At 36.6% G+C, this 17,797-nt stretch overlaps 1 protein-coding gene across 7 annotated transcripts in view; it reads right to left on the bottom strand.

Moving 5' to 3' along the window:
* Positions 1–2,070: 2,070 nt before the first annotated feature.
* roq (RING finger and CCCH-type zinc finger domain-containing protein roquin) overlaps positions 2,071–17,797 on the bottom strand; it is a 74,111-nt gene continuing 58,384 nt past the window's right edge. For 2 of the 7 annotated variants that reach the window (XM_089727294.1, XM_089727287.1), the window contains exons 10-18: positions 16,206–16,347; positions 14,770–14,895; positions 13,830–14,035; positions 13,230–13,653; positions 12,254–12,441; positions 11,627–11,829; positions 10,561–10,629; positions 9,176–9,262; positions 2,071–8,359 (exon numbers count right to left, since the gene is read on the bottom strand). In XM_089727294.1, coding sequence (XP_089583420.1) covers positions 8,294–8,359; positions 9,176–9,262; positions 10,561–10,629; positions 11,627–11,829; positions 12,254–12,441; positions 13,230–13,653; positions 13,830–14,035; positions 14,770–14,895; positions 16,206–16,347 — 1,511 coding nt within the window. In that variant the 3' untranslated portion in view covers positions 2,071–8,293. The remainder of the gene's footprint in view (positions 8,360–9,175; positions 9,263–10,560; positions 10,630–11,626; positions 11,830–12,253; positions 12,442–13,229; positions 13,654–13,829; positions 14,036–14,769; positions 14,896–16,205; positions 16,348–17,797) is intronic. The other 5 variants (XM_028177159.2, XM_089727299.1, XM_028177168.2 and 2 more) reach the window with 3 other exon arrangements.

Here is a 17,797-nt window from a genome sequence, read left to right as displayed (position 1 = left end):
TACCTTTGCATAACTGATTCTATTTTATATCGTTTTGCTGTAGTTTACACAAATTGGGTCATTGTACTTTTATGTTTCTACAATCACTCTGTCTTTATTGTTAAGGTCTAAATTTGTTTGAAGTATTTTTGGTATTCGTTTCGGGGTTGATTAGTAAGGGGTTGTGCAGTGAGTCATAACGTCTGATTCACTCAAATCAACTAATGGGAAACGATATTAGAAGGATAAGCCTATTTAATTCTAGCCGACCTGACAAATAATATTCTATTCTATTCTAGGCTATTCCGAATATGTAATTGAATTTCAAAAATAATCGACCGCTTCCTATCGGAAACTCCTGTCTCGAGATACCATTAAAGACGTACATCATTGCATTTTAAATCGCCTTTGTTAACCTCAATTTAGTCTTTGCAACATAATGTTTCAATGAACATACCTAATATTACCTAATAATACATATTAATTCGTCAGATTAATATGAATATTTTTACACGTAACAAGGACCGATGATAAAAAAAACATTACTTTACTATCAATACAAATAAAAAATAATGTTTATCTATTTATTTACGTTTAATTGTTCATATTGTAATTTTTTTTCAGTAAATGTGTAGGCGATTACGTCTGGCGGCTCGCCTGGTGTAAAGCGGATCCCAGAGTGTTGTTTCTTCGCATACTTTGATATCCACGATGGCCATTTTCCAAATAGTCGTCGTGGCCTACAGGATAAAACGTCCGGTGCATTCGTGTCAAGCGATGCACCGGTGTTCGAATCCCGTAGGCGGGTACCTATTTTTCTAATCAAATACGTACTTAACAAATGTTCACGATTGACCTCCACAGTGATGGAATAACATCCTGTAATAAAAATCAAACCCGAAAAATTATAATTTGCGTAATTATTAGTGGTAGAGTCCGCACGGGTAGGTACCACCACTCTGCCTATTTCTGCCGTGAAGCAGTAATGCGTTTCGGTTTGAAGGGCGCGGCAGTCGTTGTAACTATACTGAGACCTTAGAACTTATATCTCAAGGTGGGTGGCGCATTTACGCTGTAGATGTCTATGGGCTCCAGTAACCACTTAACACCAGGTGGGCTGTGAGCTCGTCCACCCATCTAAGCAATAAAAAAAAGTAATTAATTATAATATCACAAGCTGTTACCCGCGCCTTCGCTAACCTTCTCCTAATATAATAGTGTTACTGAAAAAAATCTATATCAATCCGTTGCTTCGATTCGACATGAAAGGAGGACGCTCTCACATTCATAACATTAGTATGGACGAAACTCAAGAAAAACTCCAAATCCAATCACGGTTCCATATGAAAATATTTTTCTTCAAACAGTTCCATCTAGGCTTGTCTTTAGATCTCTCGAGAAGCTGCTCGTAATCATAACACAACGGCACCTGCATACACGCAAGTTAATCAATTCTGCAAATTGCATTTAGACACGATGCAATCCCTTCTTGCGAGTCGCTCGTAAACAAGTGGAAGGTACCTACTTACCTATTTGCTTATCCGATTTCTTGGTAAAAGGTACCTACCTGCATTTGAAGGCCGGCAGTCTCATTACTGGATAAGGTTACAAAATCTTAGCTCATCATACGTACTGACTATAGTTGCTACTTTTTTTTCTTTAATATCAATCACAAATATTCGCGATTGACTTCCACGGTTAAGGAATAACATCGTGTAATAAAAATCAAACCCGCAAATTTTTAATTTTCGTAATTACTGGTGGTAAGACCACTTGTGAGTCCGCGCGGATAGGTACCACCGCCCTGCCTATTTCTGCCGTGAAGCAGTAATGCCTTTCGGTTTGAAGAGCGGGGCATCTGTTGTAACTATACTGAGACTTTAGAACTTGTATCTCAAGGTGGGCGGCGCGTCTATGTTGTTGATGTTTATGGGCTCCAGTAACCATTTCACACCAGGTGGGCTGTGAGCTCGTACCCATCTAAGCAATAAAAATAAAAAAAATCGGTAAGATTTTTCGGTAAGTTTTTGTTTTTGCCTATGTATACGAAAGTTGAGTGGTTTAGGAATTAACTGATACAATGAAACACAATTTTCACATTGATTAATTTATTCCATCGATTTATAATGATAAAAACACATTTATGCAACAAAAACAGGAAACGTCTAATGACAAAATCACTATCAACTAGATGCACGGGTCACTTATCTTCGATACACAACAAATACCAATAGTTACATAGTTATTTTCAAATTCAATAGTACATTTCAATTATTTAAGTATACACACACACACACAGACAACAATCATTTATTTCGTTTTTATTTTTATATTTATGTATTGATAGACACATATTTAATTACTTTAACATTTTAGATATCGTTAGTTATGTATCGGTAAGTTTTTTTTTTTTTTTTAAGTTTAGTAATGGAAGGTTTTCAGTAACGGTACCATTTGTTCGTGAGCAGTAGTGAATATATCAATTAATGTTTCCAGCGGGACGGTCATATAACATGTAATTGTAAATGTTTCGTAAAAAGCAAACGTTACATTACGAAACCAAAACTAAATTGTAGATATATATATATATATATATAAATATTCTCGTACGCGAAACGCAATGTAGACGCTACACAATCACAGACGCGGTCGCGTGTGTCGCGAGAATCACATCCTCCAACACGGCATGTCTTAAATTGACCGTTACAACCCTCTGCCGTCTAATGAGAAAACTAGACAGAGTATTATTATAGTTAAATTATGCACCGTATGAAAACTTTAGTTTAAGAAGATGCGCAGAACGAAAGACCGCGGGCTTCTAGTGCGATGCCTAATTGAAACGCGAAATTGGTAAAAGAAAGATACAATCAAGGGCGGATCCAGCTTTGGCGCCAGGATATAGTCATATAGTCGTGGGCAAGTTAAGAACTTATAATTTAATTTTGATAACAATAGCTAATAAATAAATCATGATGTTCTTCAATTAGTCCAAGTTAGTTCAAGTCCTGGAACTAGCTCAGGGGGGGGGGGTCATGACCCCCATGACCCCCCCCCCTGGATCCGCCGCTGGATACAATAACCCATGCGCATAATTAAAATCGGATCCGTTTTAAAATGTGACGTAACGTGACGGATATTAACGTTAGAATTGTCGGTAAATATAAATTTTGCTTGAACTTTTAACGTAGGTAGACGTCGCACTAAAACCTGCTTTCTTGATTCGAGTCCTGGCCCTATACATATTTAGTAACAAAATTTATACATAATATATTCTTATCACACTAAGTTAAATTAGTTCAAATTCTTAAAACATACATTTACGTAATGTAAGAGAATAAAAATTATAATGCATTCTTAAACAAATGCAAGGTATACGTTATTGAAAGCCTTAGCTTCCAATAAATAATAATATTACAAACATGTAAGTGAAAAAACAACTCGACGCCTATACTATATATTTAATAATCATTATACTTAAAATTACATTTTAACTAGAACAAACGAAAAGCCGTTTGAAATATTAAAATCAATACAATTAATAAAAATTTGAATAGTCAATAATTTTTTAAATATTATTTAGTGCCATTTTTTATTTTAATATTTTTTAAGTTTGAATTAAGCTGTTAGTTAAGTTTCGAGTGGATTGATTTAGTGCGCCATCGTCACGAAATCCGAAAATCAATTTTGACAGTTCTTATTTTTTTTTATTGCCTTTGTAGGCAGACGAGCATACGGCCCACCTGATGGTGAGTGGTTACCGTCGCCCATGGACTTCAGCAATGCCAGGGGCAGAGACAAGCCGCTGCCTACCGCTTAATACTCTCCACAAGCCTCGTTTGAAGAAGGACATGTCATAGCGCTCGGGAAACACCGTGGAGGGGAGCTCATTCCATAGCCGGATGGTACGTGGCAAAAAATATCTCTGGAAACGCACTGTGGATGACCGCAGTGGCTACACGTAGTATGGATGAACTCTACTCCGGTGGCGGGCGGTGCGATGGTAAAAACGAGACGTTGGTATCATCTCGAACAATTCCTCATAGCACTCCCCAGCTCGTATGTCAACGTCAACAGTCGTGACATAGGTTAGTCTCCATTTATTTAAAGGGTGTTCTACCGTTCAAACAGCCACGCATGAAGGCATTCCGCGGCAGAAATAGGCGGGTTGGCGTTAGATATACGTTTTTGTGATTTTAATCGATGCATTTATCTGGACGGTTATTCTGAGAATTTTATATTACGATTCCGTTAGTATTACTGAATATTTTATGCTGATTTGGGACTGAAATTTTGTTATATTTAAATATGTCATCGATATGTTTAACGATAAATGGTAACTGTTTCGATTAAAACTTTTATCCACGGATTTATAAATATTATATTGCATTATTGAAAAGTGTAAGCCTAAATTCAAGTAAACGTTTAGTTTGAGAATAATTAGTTAAAATTCTATTGTAATTTAAATCTTAATTTCTGGTAGGCAAACAAGTTAACGAACTAATCAGCGTAGAGTTGTTTTTTCAGTTAATTTCCTTACTTTACAAATTTAGTCGATACGACGAGTCACCAGCCTTAGAATTCATTCCGATACACTGATCTAATCACACATCCTAATTCTACTAACGTCATTCCAACGTCACACATTTGTCGGCTTCGTGCGTTCAAGACTAATAAATACGTTTAAAAAAATGGCTATGTTCAAGCTTTTCAGACACGAAGCCTCAAATGCGTCACGCCGTGACTCATAAGCGCATTTCATAAGTCAGTAAGTACGAATACAAAACCGCATATCATACACACTTTTAAACACGTAGAGATGGAACATTTATACAACAACAATATATTTAAAAAAAAACATCAATAATGTTCTTTCTGTGAAATAAAAAATACACCTATCGTAACTCCAGGGTGACGGATACGTGCCCACAGATAATCACAACAATAAATAAATAAACCAATTATTTTTATTTTAACGAAAAGCGAAAGTGAAACTTCCGATTTAAAACTCACACAAATTCATACATTATAATTCAATCATTATTTACATATTACTGGCGAACCGTACACGTGTACTATATACGCGGATATTATGAGTAAAATTGAGGATACGATATTAGGGTTCAATATACATTGCACACGGCGTCTAACATAAGAACGGATTGAGAATTCGCGAAAACCATATTTCGAGGTCCAATGCTTTATGTGATTGGTCTAAAGTAAAAAATCAAATAGTGCTATTTAAATTTCGAACGTTAAAATGTAATTTAGGCGAGATATAATTTTTTATTTTATTTTATGACCTGGTGACAGAGACCTTTAGGTCATTAGGCGAGATTTCGAAATGAGCCTGTCCAGATTGTAAAATTATTGCGATTCTTGTAGAAAAAAAAATATGTACCGAATGATTGATTGCCGTTCACAAATTAATAGTGCAAACGAAGAGGTGCTCTGACGTCAAAGCTGAACTTGTATTTAATATACGTTCTCGCAGAATATAACATTTATAACACTTAATATGTATACTTCATTTTTTTTGTGACTTTTTATTTTTATTAATGCTTTTATTCATAATAGATTTATTTCAGATTTTTTAATTTAAATTTATTTTAAGATCGTACCAGAGTGTGTTTTGTCGTAAGCTAAAGCAACGTTTTTCAATATTAGTATGTAATTTTAGCTAAAATAAATATTGATAATTTTTAAAATAACCAAATTTAATAAAGTCAATTAATAATAAATATTGTTTATGTACGTTGTTTTTCCATCTTACAACTTATAAAACAAGAAAAGCCTATTATTTTGTATTAGAATCTATAAAACAATTTTACACAATGACATATACAAGAACACAACAAACAAGAAACAAACAAAAATATATATGTACATACAGATATTTTAATGAGTCATTCAGCTTAAAAAAGTACAATATTAGGTCTCTACCATGCATTATCATACTGTTGTATACAGAGTGTATATGATCGTTCGAAAAATCTGAAGACCGGGGACTGAGAATCACATAGAAATACTTGTATGTTGAAATAATTGTATACATTAACCCGCTGAATTTCCCGCCGGATCTTCTCAGTGGATCGCGATTCCGATCCTGTAGTAGATTCAGTGAAGCATTGCTCTTGCTAGGGCTAGTGTTAGCAATTTTCTCAGGTGAAGGAATAACATCGTGCAGTAACCTCTAATCTTATCAGTCCTTAAGGACCTCTTATCAGTCTGCACGGGTAGGTACCACCACCTTGCCAATTTCTGCCGTGAAGCGGCAATGCGTTTCGGTTTGTAGGGTGGGGCAGCCGTTGTAACTATAATGAGACCTTAGAACTTATATCTCAAGGTAGGTGGCGGCATTGACTTTGTAAATATCTATGGACTCCGGTAACCGCTTATCACGAGATGGGCCGTGGCTCGTCCACTTGAGCAATAAATAAAAAACGCTCGCCTACCCCTACATGTTCCCACTCACCCTACCGGTCCACGTGAAGTCGGAATAGCTGCCTAAGCTACCAACGATTAGGTAGAGGAAAAAATGTATTCGAAATTCAACGTTTTTTTTTAAAAAAGCAGGCGCGAAAACTGTCATATCCGGGGAAAGCGAGACTATCCACCAAATGGTTTCGTAGAAATTCAATAAGTACCTGACGTATTTATGGTCGGTTTAATAAAAGAATATCGTTTTCAGTTATTTAGTTTAATCCGGCTTCGAATTTCAGAACGAATCATTTACACCCTGTAAATGGATCTTTTTAAACGTACGTCGGTGATACTATTACACAATGATACAATTATTGTTTTATCGAGTGTTTCTGCTGTTTTAGTAAAGTTAGTAAAAAAGTAAGCGCAGAGACAAACATCAAAGCATAAAACAAAAACAAAAAAGTATTGTATTTCTTGTCCAGTTGTAAAAACATTTTCGATATAAATCTGTAATTGGTAGTCTAGTTTTAAAATCATTTAGAATCACATTGATAAAATAAAATCTAAATAAACAGAGTTCGGAATACTCCATAATATTATTTCATATAGTCTCTATTAAAAATTGAATAATAATACATTCTAAAACATCATATTAAAAATTTCATAAAATTAAATTACATGTCAATATTGTAATAATGTGAGCACAATTTATTTAAATACCATCACTTGAGTTGTCAAGACGCTATTGGAATTTTAAGCTTGATTTATAATAATTATTAGATTTTTAATACTGCTATATTTTAGGGTAGCGAGAGAAAAATCAATTCGGAGCTATTTTCAATTAAGTAAAATATAAGTTTAAAAACAAAAAAAGACACTTTAGTACAAACTGAAATAAAAGCTTAATTTAATTTTTTTATTCCCGCGTTACTGGTCTGATATTATTAATCAAATGTTATAAAACTATTGTTTTGTCAACGGTCCTTGTGTGCAAATACATATTCAAGTTAATCCATAGTTTATGGATTTGTGAAAATTAAATTAAAACATTCCTTTACATACATAGCTAGACTGTATCTAGTTCATAAAGGAGCGTTAATTATATTTATTATAATAATGTAGCAATATTGCAGCCGGACCTTAGACTAATCAAACTGGAACTTAGAATTCAAGTCTCAAGATGGGGCGGCACTTACTTAATCGATATCTATGGGCTCCAGTAACCACTTAACACCAGATGGGCCGTGTGAGCCCACCAAAAGAGTGTTAATTTTATAATATGCGTATATCTTTACTCCGTAATTATAAGCAAGTGATGGTATTAATACAAATAAATGAATAAATAAAATCTAAATCAACATTCCAATAATAATTTGATTGTCATTCAGTTTTAAAAAATTAAGTACTTAAATCATTCGGCAAGAAAATAAAATTATAAATAAATAAATTGTTCACGGCTAAGTAGTTCCCTGTGACCATATAAATATGTATTTAATAATACTGCGCGTTTCTGAATATTTAATACAATGGGACGTCATGACTATAATACCACCATTATAATTTAATAGAATAAAACACTAAATTACATAAAATACGACCCGTTTAAAATTCATTAACATAAAACAACGACCAGGCGTGCCCAATGGACGATCTCATTATTATCATATCTTTTATTAAAAAACTTTTGACAGTTATATCTTTTATACATTTAATTAATATAATTTCTCGATTGATCGATAGGGTATTAAATAACATGAAGCTTTGATGAAATGTATTGTTTTCGTTAATAGTGATTTTGTTTCGATTTATCTATCCAAGAAGTACAAAGCCGTGAACAAAACGCAAAAGTAATGCACAGAGGCAGACATTGAACGTATTCCGACGCCGGAGTCTAATCAGCGCTTTTGAATTCGGTGTCTATGCGACGCTCTAGAGCGAGTAGCTCCTCTTCGAGTTGCTAACGACAGAAACGTCACCACAATGATTGAATTTCCATAATTATTCACATTTATTCATAATAAAATTATTTTGAAGTCGTCGTGGCCTAAAGGATAAGACGTCCGGTGCATTCGTATCTAGCGATGCAACGGTGTTCGAATCCCGCAGGCGGGTAACAATTTTTCTAATGAAATACGTACTTTGCAAATGTTCACGATTGATTTCCACAGTGAAGGAATAACATCGTGCAATAAAAATCAAATCGGCAATCTTATAGTTTGCGTAATTACTGACGGTAAGACCTCTTGTGAGTCCGCACGGGTAGGTACCACCACCCTGCCTATTTCTGCCGTGAAGCAGTAATGCGTTTCGGTTTGAAGGGTGGGGCAGCCGTTGTAACTATAATTAAGACTTTGGAACTTATATCTCAAGGTGGATGGCGCATTTACGTTGTAGATGTCTATGGGCTCCGTAACCACTGAACACCAGGTGGGATGTGAGCTCGTCCACTCATCTATGCAATAAAAAAAAGTTCTGCGTTTTTGTTTCGCTGGTGATGCCCATAGTAAAAAAGCCCATATCTTTTGGGAGCTTTAAGCATCCTAATGAGTATAATATTTTTGGTAAAATCGTAATTAACGCCAACACCTGAATTAATTGAAACTGGATTGACGATAACAAATTAAATCTATCAGAAATGTATATTTTATAAGATTACAGTGAACATTTAAGATAAATAGTTTGTTTAGTGAAAAACGAATTCAAATTCAAATTGTAAACAACGTTTTTTTGAACGAAATAGGTTCACTTATATAAATCAATTGTATATACTCACATCTTCGGCGCCGTCCGCAAAAAAGGACGGGTGAGGTGGAGGTACTCCACGCTCGGATCCTACGACGCGTCTATCGGATGGGAAACGCTAAGGAAAGATAATATTAATATAGAATAGGGATCGCAGCGCATAAAATAAAACTTCCACTATTCCAAAATATTCTATTATAATAATAATTTAATAAATAATAGTTTTATTACGTCCTTCTCATTTTTCAACCGTCTTTTATTTATTTATTTTTTATTGCTTAGATGGGTGGACGAGCTCACAGCCCACCTGGTGTTAATTGGTTACTGGAGCCCATAGACATCTACAACGTAAATGCGCCACCCACCTTGAGATATAAGATGTAAAGTCTCAGTATAGTTACAACGGGTGCCCCACCCTTCAAACCGAAACGCATTACTGCTTCGCGGCAGAAATAGGCGAGGTTGTGGTACCTACCCGTGCGGACTCACAAGAGGTCCTACCACCAATTCTTGCAATTCTATGTTATTCTCTTCTCCCTTTCTTACAGTTTTCTCTCGCTTTAGCGCTCCGTTCCACACTCTTTTCATACATTCCGTTCTTATTAATCCTACATTAATATATAACAATTATAATATATAATAAACAAGCGGACCTGAAAAATTATGAATTCAGAATTATGAAACAATGGGTTATAAACCGTTTAGCATCTGTGAAAGTGCACAAGTGAACAAGAAACAAAATCGCCGAGCGCGATTCCTCGGGATCTTCTAAAATATCCACCTAGATAGCCAGCGTTTTATTCATATTCTATTTAAGGCCATCTCATTTCGTTTCATTTAATTCCATCTCAATTAATTACAGTTTAAACTTTTTCTTCGACACTAACTCCTTCATCACATGCAATTTCTAAAAATAGCTTTTAAACCCGGAGCTTTAAGGTCTAATATGGTTTATAGGCACATTCCATTTTCATTCAATTTAAAAACTCAAAAATGGCATTTAACATCTTCATTCACTCGTGTCTTCAATTAATTGTTTAAGTAAAAAAATGAAAAACGACATTATAATGTTCAATTTTAAGATTTGGACATTATGGACACCTAAAGTTATATAACTGTAAATATGAAGATTTATCTCATCATCATCTCAGCCTATAGCTGTCCAGTGCTGAACGTGGGTCTCTCCAATCGATCTCCAATAGGGCCGGTCCGTCGCCGCCTGCATCCGACGTGACCCAGCGGTTTCCACCAGGTAGGTGGCAACACTGCGTTTGCCAGTACATGGTCTCCACTCGAGGATCTTCCTATCTCATTGGGCGTCTGATCTGCGCGTTATGTGGACCCATCCACTGCCACTTCAGCTAGCTAAAAGAGTTATCAACAAACAGAAAATATTCCAATAATCATGGCACTTACCCTGTCTAGAGGGGCCGAGCTGCGAGCGACAGTTGGCAGAGCGTCACGGATATTTTCAAAAGCGTATACCTAATTGGGGGAGCAATTTTTTTATTAAAAACAAATATGGTTGTTTGGTCCTCATTTTCATTGGTCGATATACAGCAATGGTTTTTTTATGACTTAGGGATTACTGGTGGCCCGGAGGCCTTTTCAGTTTCACCAGGACAGGTGGGCGAGCAAAGGCTTAGCAAAGGAGGGGTGGGATTTGCTAACAGCTGCCCGAGCGCCTCCAAAGGAGACCTAACAACTCAAGAGCAACTTCTTCGCGAATGAATCTACTACCGGAACGGAATCGCGACCCGCTGAAAAGATCCGGCGAGAAACTTAGCGGGCTGATGCATGGGTTAGGTAGCACGTCGGACTCTGCCGAGTATGATGAGTAGGGTTACCGGGGTCCCTAAGCCTGCAACTAGCGTTAGAGTTGAAGGCCTAATGCTAAGAGAGGGTCTAATGCTAAGAGTTTTTGGATCTGATGGATCCGTAAGGACGTGTACATTAATGGTTGTAGGAGTTTAAAGAGAATATTCGACTGTGACCAGCGGTGTAGCAGTACAACTGATATTAATGTATGTTAATGTATGTATGACCGAACGGAATAGGTACTCCCCCCATTTCTGCTGCGAAGCAGTAATGCGTTTCGGTCTGAAGGGTTGGGCAGCCGTTGTAACTATACTTGAGATCTTAGAACTTATATCTCAAGGTGGGTGGAGCATTTCCGTTGTAGATGTCTATGGACTCCAATAACCACTTAACACCAGGTGGGCTGTGAGCTCGTCTACCCAACTAAGCAATAAAAAAAAGTATGTTATAATGCGATGCCACTTAACATCGAGTGGGCCGTGGGTTCGTTCACCGGTCAACATACTAAAAAAAAGATACAGTAGAAGTAATTGAAAATCCCAGTTCGCGCTTAGCAAAATATTTGGCGACTGACCGACTAATTTGCGTGGGCCTTATTTATAATGGTCTCCTATCTGCGTCAGTTGCTTCCAGCCTTTGAGAATACAGTAAATAATCTACTAACATCGGTAACAGGCACCTGTGGGCCGGGGGGCACTTGTTGTCCTTGAGACATCTGGGATATCGGGGGCATCGGCCCAACTGGCCAGGTCACTTCGGTCCTCGGGACGTGATGCATCGAAGGATACTTCGGAGCCGGGATGTTCACGCGGATGTCGGATCGCAACTCAGAACGGATGTCGATCGGGGACTGGATTGGCGCTGCTCCTAACGAAATCAGAACAAAACGAGTTACTAATATAGCTATTCCAACAGCAATGGAATAACGATGATTTTTTGACCAGTAATTCTTGCTAGTGGTAATTGTTCAGACCGGCTGTTTATAATTAGATAATACTATTAGCCTCCTTCGACAACTCTAAGCGCTTCTAGGTTTTTTATTGCAGTAGATGGATCCTCCTCGCGTCGTTTGCTCGTTGCTGAGGGTCGTGATCATTATACTTCGACATGATTTTACTCCTTGTAATGTCCCGCCAGCGCCTCCGATCATTGGCCGCATGAAGGGCGTCGTAGAATGGGATCTCTAGTGTGGTGCGGATTTGGTCGAACCACCTTGCCAGACTGCGCGTACAAAAAATATCGGGTATGACGTTTCGCGTCCTGTAAGCTTCAAGAGTTACAAAATAATTACCGTCTTCGAAGGGGTAGCGGTTAGAAGCCGTCGGCATGTACATTTGGTTGGATCCTTCCGGCACCCCATACACCGAAGTCGGATACTCAGGGTGCTGATACTGCTGGGCGAAGTTAAAGTTCGGATTGCCAGAGTTAAGATCGTAGATGCGACGCGGACCCGACGGCATATTTTGTTGAACGAAATTCCTGTTGTTTAAATAAACTGTGAGATCGTTTGATAATAATAGAACGAACACGGGATATCTATGAGACAAAGTTCTTAACAGTACGGTTAGTGTGATCGTGGAGCCTTTTTTTTTTCTTGTACGGTGCCTAACCTCATTCGTGAGATTTCCGCGCCTAGGGGCCGTCCGGGGTTTGGGTCCAGGGATGTTTAGGGCCCTACCCACCAAATAACTCTCCTTGCACTCTCTCATTCAACGTCCGATCTCCGCCTGGGGTCAGTGCCCGGGCAGAGCAGGGGGCTTCCTGTGGCCAACACTACAATCAGACTCGTAGTGCCACCCCGAGGACGCGCGACCGACGGATAGTCGAGGCGATAATCGACGAGCAACAACACCGATCTCCACGGTACGGCAAAAGGCCAGGCCGCCTTGGGGGTATCACCGAAATGTGACATAGTGTGACAAGGGGCATGGGGGGTCAATAGTTTTGTGACGTCACATGTTAAAATTTAAAATATTAAAACGCAAAATTTAGACGTGAATAAAAAAACTTTAAAAATCTATGAAATTGAACTATAGTTATTAATAAATTGAAAAAACATGTGACGACACATCAGGGGGGGGCGGGTATAAAAATGTGACAAGGACGGGGGGGTTCGATTTCCTCATGACCGTAAAACCTACAGCAACACCAACACCGCCATGGCTATATTAAACACATGTTATAGATGGCAATATATGTTATCCAATTGCCTTTAGTTTCCTGGTAAATTCCAACATTGGAAGCCGCATGTGAGAAGTGAAACTTACGGATTTTGTTGCAGGTCAATCAGTTCGGGCATTTCCACAGAGGCAGCCTGCATGGGCCGTAATCCCTGTGGCTGCGATTGCAGTCCCTGGGGTTGCATCGATTGCGTTTGGATTCCTTGGGCTTGCATTGATTGTGGTTGGATTCCCTGGGATTGCATCGATTGCGGTTGGACTCCTTGGGATTGCATCGTTTGAGGTTGGATACTCTGGGATTGCATCGATTGCGGTTGGACTCCTTGGGGTTGTATCGATTGTGACTGGATTCCCTGGGATTGCATCGATTGAGCTTGCATTGCTTGGGATTGCATAGATTGCAGTGTGGTTCCTTGGGGTTGCATCGATTGCGGTTGGATTCCCTGGGATTGCATTGATTGTGGTTGGATTCCTTGCGACTGCATCGATTGAGGCGGCATTCCCTGCATGGCTGCAAGAAGAAAAAAATATACTCACAACGGACAAGCAATGTAGGTCAATTATGATTAATATGAAAAACAACAAAAAAATTGAATTTTCCATAAACTTTTTTTGCTATTCTGTAATAACATCATTAATATTTATAATTGTTAGTCATGTCTTTCGTTTATGATATAAATTACTCACGCTGGGCACCGAAAGCAGAGGGGTCGACGTGTTGTGGCATCGCGAATTGATTATACATGTTGGGAATTATGTGTATTGGCTGACCAGGTAGGATCGGTGCCAAGCCAGGTTGCATCGGCGTCAGTCCATGCTGGAGAGCGGGCACTCCTACTATCCCGGGCATGAACTGAAAGTGTCCATTTATGTTTGCCATCATCGCTCGATATCTGTACAAACACACGAAAGTACTTACTCGCGGTGCTGCGAAACCTGTTAACAAGATTCAGAACAATAACTGCGCTACAGTCAGTGTTACGCTGTGTCATTTATAATCTGGCGTGAGGTACCACGGGCGCAGGACCTGCTTCGACACGCGTCTCAGCTGACGGGAACGCATCACAACGTTGAACATTCATTAACTATTCTTAATAATATGTGTACATTTAGCAATTCTTCACGACCATGCACATTGACAGCAAAAGGAAAGGTACGTTAGCATTCTGGTAGTGGAAGGTGACTGACTGAAGCACAAATTCAGCACGACAATAACACTTACGTGAAATTAAGTCATATCAAAAGCTAATTAAATCAAAAACGAAATCGAGAACTCCACTTGATAAAATAAGACAAGTGGCTTCAGTAAACGCAACATAATGTTTCTACTTCGACAAACCTTAAAATATATAGTAGTAAAATTAAGTTAACATAAATAAAAATTAAAACATATCTTAAATAATAAAATAAAACGAAAAAATAATAAAAATAGTGTTTTGTAGGACTATAATTCAAAATAAAAATCGCTCACATGATAGAAGAGTTACAGTAAAAATCAGGTAATTTAATTACTGTAAACAAAAGATATACAATAAAAAGACAGTCATAACACTAAATACTTTATTTCATATCCATTCTAAAACACATAGAGATTACAAAAGATATGTATTTGATGTACGATATGTACCTAACGACAAACACATGGGGTCTAATTTGAATTAATTCATAATTCACTTGGTACCAGGAGACCGAGTAATGTAATGCCCACCATACAGGACGATACACAGGTCTGATCTGATTTATCAGGCGCCTCCTTGAAGCAAAATAAATTATGTATTATTGAGAAACAATATGTTAAAAAAGTTTCAAACACAGATACTGTGGCACAATTGAATATTTAAGGTGGCTACTGACATGATACTCTCATTGTTCTGGCATAATACTATATTAGTTGCACACATAATAAAATGTTTTATTACGTTGAAGTTACAGTCAATCGCCAGCTTATTGTAATTACTTGAGACTTAAAGTCTCATTTAGTTCTGTAACATTTGTAGCAGAGATATTAAGCACAGTAGAATCTCTGCAGATTCACAGTATACTTTACCACAATTAACTCTTTCAACAAGCAGTCAGGAATTTAACTGTCATTTGATTGGGTAATCTGGTTATTTAGAATCTGCTTGTAAAGAAAATTATAATATTTTAAATTTTTTCTTCATCTTCTTTCTCTCCATTGTGATTATGTTTCACTTGTTTCTCATAGAACGGACTATTGCCTTGTCCTAACAAAATCCTTTCAGTAAATGTGGACTGGAACCGTAGGCATCATTTTAATAGCAAAATCCTCTCAAGATATAATGCAGTCAGATCATAATATGTATAATATCCTTGTTGTAATTTCATTTGGTTATCTCCTTTAAATTAGTTATAATAATTAGCCATATGCTTATAATAAAATAGGCACACAGATAACTCCTCTTAAGAACTTTACAAGCATGGCATGGAAGTGCCTTTGGGTATTATGTCACAGTAACATAAATATTAAATTTTCATAGAACCTTTTTATATTAGATCATAAAATAAATTTTACTGAAAATGATTTTTTCAAAAGGAAATACAATATTTTCATTACTTCTAGGTCAAGTATTTACAAACACATCAGATAATTAAATTAAGCTAGCATGTTAATAAATTAACTCAGATGCCACTGTCATTCATTATACAAGACACTTAATCTTCAAGGAATTGACCAACAAAATTAGGTGATAGTTCATAGTAATTTATAAGTTTTAATCAAAATACTATTTTTCTTTTGTCTCATCACATTTCTTTGAATTAATATTACTCTTATTATTATAATCTCTAATTAAGTTGGCTTTAAGTGTATAACTTCCTTGAAACAAAACTGCATTAGTATGTGAATGATTGTCACTTAATTACATGCATTCACGGTTTTTTTTATATCAGTCAATCAGAAACATATCTAAAGTATGTTAAATGATATTATAAAAACTATCTATTTATTCCACTCTCAAACAATGAAATAGCACATTAAAAGTTCAAACTACCGCCAATGCATATATTTGTTGTGACAATGTCAATCCTGTTAAACGTCTATACCTTTCTAGTTCCTCTTCAGAATGTGCATACATGCATGAATTTCCCCTCGGACACAATGATCTCAGAACATCCTTACACATAGCCATCTTGTACTTCCCGTGGGTAGGTGTCGGTGTCGTACGGGCTTGGGGTGATGATTGACCTAATTCATTAACACTAATTGTACAACAATAATAACAATAAACTTCATATAGTCAATAAATAGTTGTTTTGGAAACTCAACATAGGCAATATTTGTTATCTATTAGATTCCTAGAGTTCCAATGAGCATAATATTATCACTCAGTGTTTGTTATTATACTGTGCAATACATCATTTAATTGCACTAAATTATTAAGGAAGCATTACTAATTTTTTTTAATGTTAACATCCTCTTTAAAGTTATTTTAGATAGTTACTTTTTTAAATTTAATGGTAAACAAAAAAAAAATTCAAAATTAATGATACTTTAAGAATTCATAATTTTCCTCTTAAATAATGAAATACAAAAATTAAAGATTCTTCATAGATATTGAGTGTGTAACTGATAATAATTATTACTTCCAGCAACTGTTTTACGGGATTGAGTGTGAACAGGAAAGACGTCTTATTGCTACAACTTAATATGTAATTTATTTTAAAACTGGCGGTACATACTTATTATTTTGGTTAGACTATTTATTTTTTCAATGTTTTTATACTAAAATTGAAAAATGTATCAAGACTTAAACATAAAACAAATACCTCCGAAAATGTAACTTTAATAATATGTAAATGCAAAATACATTTTTTCTTAGTTTGTTGCGTAAAGGCTAAAAATAAAAATAAATAATAACAGAAAATTAAGCTGTTTTGATTGTTGTGACACATTTTTTAAGTGGGTTTGGTCTTTAAAACGCAAAAGAAACAATAACCATACAGCCAAATTTTTTAAAATGAAACACCAAGGCATATTTTCTGCTGCAACCCGAAATAAAATTTATAAATCTGAAAAATGATTTTGCAATGAAATTGAATGAAATAAATTAAAGAACCCGTAAAATGGTTGGAGTTCGCTTAACTTAAACCTCACAGAACTTTTTGGATTATCCTGAAAACCTACATGCAGCGCTATGGTTTCATTTTGCTACAGTTGTGCGCCTTTATAAATATTAAACGATTAATAGCCATCGTATCACGTTTAAGGCTGAAGAATCAACAAAATAAAACAACTTAGTTACTATCAAACCTCGCATTCTCGCCGAATTATTGAAATAGCTGAATATATACCCTAATCCATACTAACTGAAAATATCTCCTTGAAAACCAAGGGCAATCTTCTACGCACTTTAGTGTTCTCCATATTTTTATACGGCGCAAAGACCTGGACTTTGAAGAAAGCGGATCGCGACCGAATTAACGCATTTGAGTTGTGGTGCTGGCGAAAAATGCTAGGAATTCCCTGGACAGCACGTCGCACCAACGTGTCGATCCTCCAAGAACTCCAGATAAAGACGAGGCTTTCCACCATCTGCCTTCGTAGAGTTCTGAAATACTTTGGCCACATTGCAAGAAAGGAAAACAGCAGCTTGGAGAAGCTAATGGCGACTGGTAAGGTGGACAGAAGAAGACAA

Source organism: Bombyx mandarina, chromosome 01, assembly GCF_030267445.1.
Source record: "Bombyx mandarina strain Sakado chromosome 01, ASM3026744v2".
Lineage (NCBI taxonomy): Eukaryota > Metazoa > Arthropoda > Insecta > Lepidoptera > Bombycidae > Bombyx > Bombyx mandarina.
The sequence above is the reverse complement of the archived record's forward strand: the minus strand, read 5'-3'. Positions and strand labels throughout refer to the sequence as shown.